The sequence below is a fragment of the Notothenia coriiceps genome, unplaced genomic scaffold (genome assembly GCF_000735185.1).
Source record: "Notothenia coriiceps isolate Sejong01 unplaced genomic scaffold, NC01 NC01_scaffold00005787, whole genome shotgun sequence".
In the NCBI taxonomy this organism is placed as follows: domain Eukaryota; kingdom Metazoa; phylum Chordata; class Actinopteri; order Perciformes; family Nototheniidae; genus Notothenia; species Notothenia coriiceps.
This window is the reverse complement of record NW_011338488.1, coordinates 531,235-542,487: the sequence shown is the minus strand read 5'-3', so window position 1 is coordinate 542,487 and position 11,253 is coordinate 531,235. Positions and strand designations below refer to the sequence as shown.

The 11,253-nt window shown below is 40.5% G+C and overlaps 1 protein-coding gene across 1 annotated transcript; it reads right to left on the bottom strand.

Moving 5' to 3' along the window:
• Nucleotides 1-1,756: 1,756 nt before the first annotated feature.
• On the bottom strand, nt 1,757-10,290 carry LOC104943211 (probable C-mannosyltransferase DPY19L3). The gene is made up of 6 exons (XM_010768549.1): nt 10,217-10,290; nt 9,278-9,409; nt 4,277-4,388; nt 2,928-2,984; nt 2,533-2,664; nt 1,757-1,783 (listed from the first exon to the last, which is right to left on the bottom strand). The coding sequence occupies exons 1-6, from the start codon at nt 10,288-10,290 to the stop codon at nt 1,757-1,759; spliced, it is 534 nt and encodes a 177-aa protein (XP_010766851.1).
• Between the last annotated feature and the right edge of the window lie 963 nt (nt 10,291-11,253).

Below are 11,253 nucleotides of genomic sequence, written 5' to 3'. Positions count from 1 at the left end.
TGCAATTTTTGTCCATAAAGTGTAGCAATAGCATATTTAGGAATATAGTACATTTCAGAGATTCAGGTAGCCTATAGGTAGGTAGACCTTCTGTAAACTATAACACTTTGTTTTTTAAGTAAAACACAATACTTTCAAGTACATTCAGAACATTGGAAACCCTGACTATTAGAAAGCATCTCTCTGTTGCTTCAGAGGCCATAACAGACTTTGTTGATTTACCAACAGTTGATTTAAAAAATCTAATCAATTTCAGTCCAACTCTCTCAATAACCTTGGCCAAAACAATAAACAGTTCAACATAAAGTGCCAGTTGCACCAACAACGTAATAAATAGTTCAACATAAAGTGTACCATTTAAAATAAAATAAAAAAGTGCCAGTGATTGACCTCAATCCCTCCTATTCTTCCAATATCCTGATGAAAAATAAAATCTCTCTGTTGCATAGGCCACTGTTTGATCAACGCGAATTGGGTGTGGGTCCTTGTACTCCGAGTCGGGCTAACGTCCACGCTAGCTTCCACGCTAGCTGCTATAGCTTTTGCATTGAGGTGATACTTGAGGCTTGATGTGCTGCGGTGATATGCAAATTCCTTTTTGCATAATTTGCAAACAACCGTGCTCTTATCGATGCTTCCATCCGTCCGTTTTTTAAAACAAAATGTCCCATCCACGGGGGGCCAACCAAAGCGGTCTCATCAGCTTCTTCGTTCACGTTTGACTATTGTTCACTGTGGTTTGTTGTTGTTTGAAGTCATGAACGTTAGTTGGTGCTCCAGTATAATCGGTACCCCTGAAACTCATCCAGTGAGAAACGTTCCGCGGTGCAAAAATAAGTGCAATTAAAATGCGTTAATTTTTTTAACGCGTTCATTTTTGTGTAATTAATTAATCTTAATTAACGCGTTAAAGTCCCGGCCCTAATATATATATATATACGATATATAGGTTGATTATCCAATGAAACATTAGAATAATCTCCTTTAAATGTGAACAAAAATGTAACACGAGAAGAGAGAAGAGTTAATACAACATTAAATATCAGTGATTTTCATGTGGGATTAATGCTTGAGGTATAAAGTGAATTATCTAACAGATAAATGTTACCGATTACTTTTTGTACTCAAATTGCAAAAATGCAACTTCCAATATAGCGTATTTTTTTAGGACGTTCAAAAGATGGATTGAAGAAGTTGTAATAAAGATTAAAACCATCCATTTGATGCCCCAACACTTTTTACGATGTGCTGGAACCCTGACAGGAGAGAAGCTGAAGATCTAACAACAAACTGCGATGAGAACAACTGCAGAAGGCACAACAGAAACTTTCTGAGGCGTGTCAAGAACTTTGGTATGAGCACAAACACTTTGGTGAACTTTTGTGGCTTGGAGAGTGTTCTGACAGGCTGGATTACATTTGTCGTTGACACTGAACCAGGACTTTATCACCTAATAAAAAAGGCTTAACCTGTGTCTATCTTTAAAAAGTGCTTAAGGCAGCTTTTTTTAACAAATTACGCCAAAACGTAATTACACTGACTGGCTACTCTTAAATGCAATTCATTTGTCAAAATGTCTTTATAATGTGTCTCTGTCAATAACATCTTCTTAATACCGATTTTAAACCAATGTTTACAATGACTTTTTAAAACGGACTTTTATTCGTTCAGGTTAGTAGGAACAAAAGTGCATGCTCTCACGTCATCAGCATTCAAGTGCTCTCCAGAAAGTAGCATGATACAAGGGGATTTGAATTCAGGCCGGCGGGAACTTTGTCTCAAACTGTGTAAAATGCAAATCCACGAATGTAGAATTAATATCAACGAATGCCTTTTTAATCCAAAAATAATCAAAAACTGGATCACAAATCCCCGATTGTGAGTTGTAAATTGTTGTCCACACATGCTTTTCATACTTTTGAGTAAAAAATGTGTAAAAATGGGACAAAAATATACTTTTTTTTGCATTGAGGTAGGCGTTTTACATTTCCCAATTACAAATGTACACACGTCTGTTCACACAAATACTATTGAGAAAGATCAACTTCCATAAAGTCTGTTCAGAGATAAGTGACTGCCAATATTAGTGTGGGCAGCGCGGGATGTGACGTGTCCTTGTCCAGACTTTTGTTCCATAGCTACATGCTATTCAATTTAGACTGCTGAGCTACACATCCACACACAGATGTGCACGCACACACACACACACACACACACACACACACACACACACACACACACACACACACACACACACACAGCTACAGTACAGAGCAAGGAGACCCCGAGGTGGGTGCAGCTCTGCCAACAGCTGGGTCCTCTCCAGCACCCCCCAGTCTTATTCATGGGGGCCCATCGGCTCTCATCACTCACTCACCGGCCAGACTCCCCCGCAAACAAGCGATACACATGTACACACACACACACATCCACGCGCTCACACACACACACACGTTGACTAATCAAGGACATCAGACAAAGTGAAACATGATCCGCTGAAACAAGATAATCAGATTTGCTTCTATTGGTTGCATGCTCCGGATTTGTGCGTGTCTGCATGTGTGTGTTTGTGTGTGTGTACCTAATCCAGGTCATGAGCTCCACAGTGTCTGGATCATAAAACTCCCTCAGCTCGGATAACTCCTCCATCAGTTTAGGCCAGAACTAGAGAGAAACAAACAGAGACAAGTGATGGAAAAGCCACAGTTAGCATCCATTAAGGCTGTAAAAAAACAATACTAAAATACATTTGAATAATGTAAAGAATATAACAGCCATTTGGACTCTTACCACTGAAAAATAAATAATATGAAAGCAATAATTTCAGATTATCAATTGCTCATTTCGACTTTGCTCGTATGGTTTTTTTCCCGGTAATAACACCAACTACACAGGGATGAACGTGAACCAGCGAGTAAATGGCATACCTTGTAATACAGGCAAGCGATCACCAGCAGCGGGACTGCATATCTGACAAGCCTTAACTGCAACGTGAGAGACAGAAAACGGCTGTAATGAAATGAAAGAATTTAATGGGGAAAGTCAGACAGAGATATAGCTCAAAATGAAGACCAGCGCAGAGGGAGATAACAGAGATAACCGACACACACAGCAGCACTGCTCACAAGATTCCATTTCTTAACTGATCTAACGCTGCACTGATGTTGGGACCACACTGACACCTAGTGGCCTCCCTGCTATTGTTATCACCAGAGAAATGCAGGAAGAAGAGTAAAGGTAAGGGTTGGGAGGGTTACAATGACCTGTTACCTGTACAAAGAAAAGTAATAGGTGTGTGAAAGCATAAAAGTAATACGAAATAAAATAAATATCAATGAGATGTTTTTTACTTAAGTGTATTGTGGAAGAGAACAGAACAATGTGACCTTAGAAAAGAGGACAGATATTTAAGATCTCACTGCTCAGAGATGTTATTGATAGGAAAACCTGTCTTTCCTTCAGCATATTCAGGCAGCAGCCCAAACACCAACACTGAAACACATCAGCACAGACTACAGTTTAAAAAGCAGAAATCAAATCTGAGCTGACAGGAAATGCTCCTACACACACTATTTTATGAACGCAACGCCTGCTGAATAGAAAAATAAATAAAAATGAAGCCAAGAAAGTGAAAACCATAAAGCATATTCAGGCAGTAGGCGTATACAGAACAATACAGCTGACAGAGAAGAGACAACATCTGATCCTTTTATTTCAGTAACAATGTAATCCTGATACTCATACCTGTTTTTGTTTTGATGTGACAGTAATCTGACAGTAGACTAGCTCACATTACTCAGCTGGTTTACTTGAATGCTCTTGCTGCTATGATCATACACATTAAACGGTTAAGTAAGACTTTTCTATTATTTTAGACAGAACATTTAAATTTGGAGATATTTATTGTATTTTACAGCCTTGCCTAAAAATATGGAGATACTATTCATAAACAATAAATATATATGTATTGCTACATGTATTTTAAAAGTTCAAATCAGTTAATTACATGATATGTGTGTTTGTCTCGTGTATGAGCATTTTGACCCAAACCAAAGAGCTAAGAGGCTTTGAGTTCCTTAGAGCTGACTGCTCTGACATACACACAAGCAGTTGACCCTTTGCTAATAGAAACATATCGATTAGTGGAGCTTCTCCAGAAGACGTGTGTAATGAAAGATCTCAAGTCCAGACTAATATCAGGTTTTTCAGATCAAAAAAGGAAAATAAACAAACACGTGTTCAGAGCTGATAGTGAGCAGTACTTTAAATCTCGTACCAGGACTTTACTGTTGCACCTGAGGGTGCTGAGCAGCAGCGTCCACAGCTCCTTCCCACACACACCATAGGCTGCCACCGCACACATATGGCCCGTCCATATGTACTTCATCCTGGGGAGAGAGTGGGAGACAGACAATATCCAGGTGTTGGCTGGTTAAGTTTCCACTTTTTCACAGCTCACTTCTGTTCTTAAAGTAGTAAAGGCATGTGATTCTGTGGGTTTTATTCTCCCTTATAAGGCAGGCTGTCGCTCAGGGGATAAATACACGTACACCAATCAGAGGGTCAGAGGTTCGGCTCCCAGCCCCTGCAGTTAACGTGTTAACTTATCTCCAACTTGCTTCTTTAGGTGTAGAATATTGAAGTGTATTCCAGGCATACAGTTGCAATAAAAAGTATGTGAACCCTTTGGAATTACCTGGATTTCTGCATAAGTTGGTCATAAAATGGAGGAAGCCACTGCTGTCCAGAAAAAACATTGCTGCACGTTTGAAGTTTTTAAAAGAGCACCTGGATGTTCCACAGCACTACTGGCAAATTATTCTGTGGACAGATGAAACCAAAGTTGAGTTGTTTGGAAGGAACACACAAGGCTATGTGTGGAGAAAAAAAGGCACAGCACACCAACATCAAAACCTCATCCCAACTGTGAAGTATGGTGGAGGGAGCATCATGGTTTGGGGCTGCTTTGCTGCCTCAGGGCCTAGACAGATTGCTATCATCGACGGAAAAATGAATTCTCAAGTTTATCAAGACATTTTGCTGGAGAACTTAAGGCCATCTGTCCACCAATTGAAGCTCAACAGAAGATGGTTGATGCAACAGGACAATGACCCAAAGCACAGAAGTAAATCAACAACAGAATGGCTTCAACAGAAGAAAATACGCCTTCTGGAGTGGCCCAGTCAGAGTCCTGACCTCAACCCAATTGAGATGCTGTGGCATGACCTCAAGAGAGCGATTCACACCAGACATCCCAAGAATATTGCTGAACTGAAACAGTTTTGTAAAGAGGAATGGTCCATAATTCCTCCTGACCGTTGTGCAGGTCTGATATGCAACTATATGAAACGTTTGGTTGAGGTTATTGCTGCCAAAGGAGGGTCAACCAGTTATTAAATCCAAGGGTTCACATACTTTTTCCACCCTGCACTGTGAATGTTTACATGGTGTGTTCAATAAAAACATAAAAACATATTGTTTGTGTGGTTTTAGCTTAAGCAGACTGTGTTTGTCTATTGTTGTGACTTAGATGAAGATCAGAACACATTTTATGACCAATTTATGCAGAAATCCAGTTAGTTCCAAAGGGTTCACATACTTTTTCTTGCAACTGTATGTAATGTTATTTTGCTTTTAGGCATGTACCTTAAAGAGGAGATCTTCTGCTCATTTTCAGGTTCATATCAGTATTTAGTGTCTCTACTGTGACATGTTCACATGCCTCAATGTTTAAAAAGGTCTTTATTTTGATCATACTGCCTGTGCTGTTGCTATGTTCAGGAAGTAAACGTAGGATGCGTTTCAGGCAGGGTGGGGGGTTGTGTGTACAGTATGTGTGTGTGGGAGAGAAACTCCCTCTGGAGGGAACACAGGGATTTTAGCCTATGCAGACCACTCTTTAAGATGTTCTCCCAAGCCTTTAAAGAAAATCAAATCCAAACAGACAGATTGTCTGAATGTAGCCGCACTTGGTCAAATGGTTCCAATGTGAAAAAACGTCCATTTAGTTTCTGAAAGACAGCATCTGGTCCACTGCACAGGAAATACAGTTCTAAACAAATGAGCAAAAGATGAAACGCAGAAGAGAGAACAGCCGGGTGAAGACTGGGAGAAAGAGAAGACAGGTACAGAGATGGAGCCACGAGAGAGGAGGAGAGGGAAATACATCTCAGTACTTCTTTAATGCAAAGGAGCTGCCTGACTGACACAAATGGCTCGCTGTCGTTTTGGCCTTTCACTCTTCATCAGCATTTTAGAGAAAGCGCTGAAATCAAATCTGTCACTAACCGCGCTACCTGGCTGCTGCTGTATTAAAAGCTTTTAGACTCCGCTCCCTTTGTGTGAATTCAATCAGCACTTTATTTCCTGACTAAGCGGAATGCATTGTAGGAACTATATATATATATATGTATATTGAACGTACAGTACATCTCTAAATCCTGCCCACTATATAAACTGGGATTAGGGTGAGAACACAATATGAAACATTAACATGCACAGAGGAACCTCAGCTAGCTGCTGGCTCCACAACCTAATTCCAATGAAGCTATTAAGTGAACCTTGGTAAGCTTGCTTCTCCATGTTGCTGTGAATACAAGATACTGTCTTTTCTTCCACATGCATGTACTTAGCTCGTTTTTTATTATATGGGAAAAGAAGTGAGGACTCCAATAGTAATCTATTATGTTCTTGACCTATAAGAGCCTAATGTTAAATGATTATAATTTTATAATAATTCATTGTGGATGTAAAGATTGGCAGACTGTGATTGCTGCTTAGATTGGGCTCAACCCGAGAAATGTACTGATGATTCTCGAAGGAGTGACACTTTAGAAGTACATATTAAAGGGGGGGTCCGGGTCCTTACAATAATTACAAAGAGGTGCTACTCAGGAAGAGCGCAGGGTGTTGAAGCATTTTGTCCTAGAGGCCAAGTGGTGGTACTACACTTCTGTGTCAGTCATCATTTGGACACAAAATTACTTTTGACTTAAATGAAGAAAGAGAGGTTGTTAATTTGCAGATATTTGTATTCACATTTTGTACTAGTTTAAATCATCGGGTCTGTTTTGGAGAGGGGGAGATATCTGTGGATAGCTCTGCTCCCAGTAATAACCACTTTAATGTCAGATTCTTACGTCATCAGGAAAACAAGCTGAGTAGAAGTTATCCTAACCTGTCAACTTCAACAATCAACCACTGAGATTTGCAACAAATGTAAAGAGTACACTTTTACTTCACTACAGCAAGGGGAAGATTACTCTTTTAAATGAACAGAAACATGGACATTATTATGTTTAAAGAAACACAAACTAATATCTGTTCAAGAGAACACAGTGCAGTCTCTCTTTGTAATGCTCAGTGTGAGTGGAACATGGAGGCAGCTGTAGCAGAGGTCGAGGCCGGTCAGTCGATATTGCCTGGCTGTCATAGTCCTGGTCTGACCAATAAGAGAAAATGTGTCAAGCGGCAGCATGTCCCAGCAGCTGTAACAGCCGCCAGCTCAGAGAGCTGAGATATTCTGGGAATTAAGAAGGAGTGGCTGGATATGAAAGTGGACGGCAAGAATGATGCTTCTGTTGGATGGTAAAGCTTTGGTGCCAGCATTGGAGACAGCTCTGACCCCTCAGCCGGAGCCTGGCATCTAATGGAGCCTCAGCGGCGCTGCTGTTCCACAGAGGGAGCCTGCCGATGCATGACGCCGCAAGTTGAACCAGACCAATAGACCACAGTTTTTGTGGGTGCCAAAAAGAGAGAAATACAACATAAAACGGGCTAATGGGGTCCATTGTGGAAAGACAGACAGGCAATGCCATGTGTCATTTTTATTTTCTGCATCAGAATATAATCAAATATTTAACATTTACCCACTAAATGTGACTGCACATATAGCAAAGATTCATAACAAATCCAGAGAATTTCATCATTTCATAAAGGCACTAGTAAATGTAATTTGGTCGCCTGAAATGATGTTGTTTGTTTTCGAATAGATTACGCCCCAGCTCGTTTAACTATATATTGTAACCGGATTAAGGATTTTTGACATCAGACTTGTAGATATTAAATTAAGAAACAAGCTGATCCAACTTAAGTGGCAGCCGAACAGCAGTGGAGAACACTGTTGTAATCAGGGGTTTACCCGTTTTAATGACAGGGTTCGTTTGTTCTGAACAGGAGGAGGCCTTTGTGGATAAATCAGCCTCTTTTGGTTATGATTGAGCCCCTTAATGGCAGATAATGACAGGGTGAGCAATTCAATAAATAGAGAATATATTTTGATTACATGTAACTGCATCTTTCAATATTGCAAACTGTGTCGATATTGACAAATGATCTCATCAGGGTGCTTTAAGTACAGTTCAGGTTGTGTGACCATAGTTAAGTGTTTGCTAAAGTTGTCCCCGAAACAGCCATAGTGTGATCACTGCAGACTCTACAAGCTTTGGATGTGTCCTCATGCAGACGTTTTGTGCATGGAACCGTGGTAAACAGTCAGAGGGAGGTTTCTGTTTCTAGCTTTTCAAAAACACAAAAGCAACATTGTGTGACATTGTGTTTAGTAAATTATAATCTCCTCTGTGTGTGCTTGAGTTTGTACACATGTGATATTTCTTCTGGATATGTCACAAATGGACCATTCAGCTTTAAAAACATTGCTGTATGCTCAAGGACAATTGGTGGTGCTTGTTTCGATTTATGTTTTGATACAAATATTTTATTGATTGTTTTTCACCCTCAATAAATGCTGACTCATCATTCCTCTTATCCAGCCTGTTGGAGCCTCTGTTCCAGTTTGGGCCATTTTAGACGATGTGTTGGGCTAACAGCTAACAGGTACCTGAACTGAAGCTAAAGTAGCAGTTAGCTTCCAAAGTTTTCCCCTTTATAATGCCACTATGAGGAGCAACTATAGATAATAACATAGTAGAGACGCAACATTATGATTGGAATGTGCAACTGTGTCCTCTCTCCCTGCTCCTGCAGTGAGTGGTGTCACTCTCTGAGAGACTCAGGGTGTTGCATGTGATGGTGTAGAGGGTTGATCAAGGCTCTAGTGGCTCACTCAGACGCTCTGTGAAAAGCATGTAAGAGGCACTTTCCAGGATTCCAGCATGTGCTCACAAGTGTGCGCAATCAAGAATCTAAGCCGTGAAGAGGAAAAGCACATTTCAAGAGTCCCCGCCTGGGAAAAAACCCAGAGTACCTACATGGGAAAGTGTGTTGATTCACATAAGTGTGTGTACATGATCCTCTAATGACATGACCGTGGGCTCACCTCATAGTGCTGAAAGCCAGGAGGCCATAGAACAGTGTGTGCAACAGGTTGTAGGCCACATCTGGACGAAGAGCCCCCGCTCGCCCCTCCACAGCTCCCTTTCTCTCCTCGGCCGCACCTCCTTTAACTCTGCTAAAAAAGACGACATTGATACTTAAAACATTTGGTTCGAAACCCTACCAGGAAATATCCAAGAGGCCGACGCAGTGGACATTTTTAAAGACACATATTTTTAGATGAGCTTTTTATGAGCGAAACACCACTTTTAAATGGTCTTTTAATTTCTATTATTTATTGACTTATTTGATAGGTTTTTACTTATTATTACTATATTATATAGTATAATGTATTATGTTCATTACATGCATGTTTGCAAAAAGGTGTTACCGTGTGACCTGGAGTGAGTTAATTTGTGGCGTGTGCCATGTTGTTATAGCACTTTGAGCTGCACCTGGTGTCTGAAAAGTGCTTTACGTGTAAAGCTATATTATTAGTATTATTATTATAACAGCCAGGCGCTTGAGAATAGAAGCAGCAAGGCAGGTGGGTGGAAGTGATATTATTCACATTATTCAGATTCAGTAGCGGTTATTCCGATTTCATTAACTGTGTGCTCACAAGCAGACACACAGTGATGCACACTCCCCCCGGCCGGTGGGTGCCTGCATGGAGGCCGCCTCAGACAAACAGAGGAAGGACTGAGGGCAATTATGTCACTCCCATGATTTTGGCCTCCTGCGCCGAATCAGACGGACACTGGCTTCCATTTGAATACAAATCCAATCTGGCCGCTCCTTCTACGTGAGGTGGGGTAAACCGGATGAAATTAATTCCAGAATTGGCAAATAGCCCTTTGTTCTATGAGGTTAGTGTTCCAGCCCTCCAATAGCAGAGGGCGAGTTGATATGCTAATGCCAGTATTGTAATGCAGCCCCTCACCTTGCACCGCAGGCAAATGAAGCTTTGAAAGGCAGCTGGTGGAATATTCTGCTCTCCAGAAGCAACAACAGCATTACTGAAGCTGCAGCGACGTGTGGCGGAGACAAAGGGACGGGACCACCACTGTGACTGAGGACTGCCTCCCTCAGGGCTGAGACTCTCCAATCATTTACCCAATATATAACCAACTTGCCCAGAAAGGACCCCTTAATTTGTTCATTGTCACAAAGTTTGAAGATTACATTCTGAGTAGTGATGATGCAAGGGTAAGGGTCATTTATAATATTGATATATAAAAAAAATATTATACAACGATGAGATATTTATCACAAACATGATTTTCAATTTTGCAGATTGATTCTTGAAAGCAACGCCTACATTTGCCACTTTCTACATTGCTGCTGAGGCAAGTGTCAACCAGGTGAAACAAAGACGCGAGGATGACACGACGCCATTAAACGCTAAGGAATGAGTCCTAAAACCTGGATACGAGTAAGCATTGTACCTCATACAGTTCCTTCTGTTCCTTCAGATGACTAAAAAGGACATTTGAAACAGAACAAAGACTAAATACTAGGTAATAACAAATATGAAAAAATTATATGAGAAATGTTTTTGCCTAAAATGAAAGAATAAAGTTGAATATAGCATTAGGAATTGTGTCGACTATAACTAGATTAAAACTATAAGGATGAAAATGTATGCAATGTGACAAAAACTAATATGAATTTATGTCTAAAGACTACAACTAAGACTAAATCAGGCGCTTTCACACCGCAGTACTTTTCCCACTTTAGTTCTGATATAGTTCCGAAATGTCGCGTTCACACCAAAAAAATCTGGAACTAAAATGAGTTAATCAGAAGCTTTTTTACCCCCTTTTCCATCCCTGCTAGAGAGCAGGGACTTTCGTGGGAGAAATAGGTTCCTATTTCTGATTGGCTGGGCGGATTGCAAACCACGCCCCATAAAACTCCCAAAAAGTTTTGTCAAGCCGCCATTTTATTAGCCTCGGATTAGCATTATTAGCATTAGCC

Coding starts and splice junctions, on each gene's coding strand:
- LOC104943211 (XM_010768549.1), bottom strand. CDS start 10,290: ATGCTGTTGTTGCTTCTGGAGAGCAGAATATTCCACCAGCTGCCTTTC. Junction 9,410..10,216: donor TCATTTGCCTGCGGTGCAAG/GTGAGGGGCTGC, acceptor CGTCTTTTTTAG/CAGAGTTAAAGGAGGTGCGG. Junction 1,784..2,532: donor CACGCACAAATCCGGAGCAT/GCAACCAATAGA, acceptor CATTTTACACAG/TTTGAGACAAAGTTCCCGCC.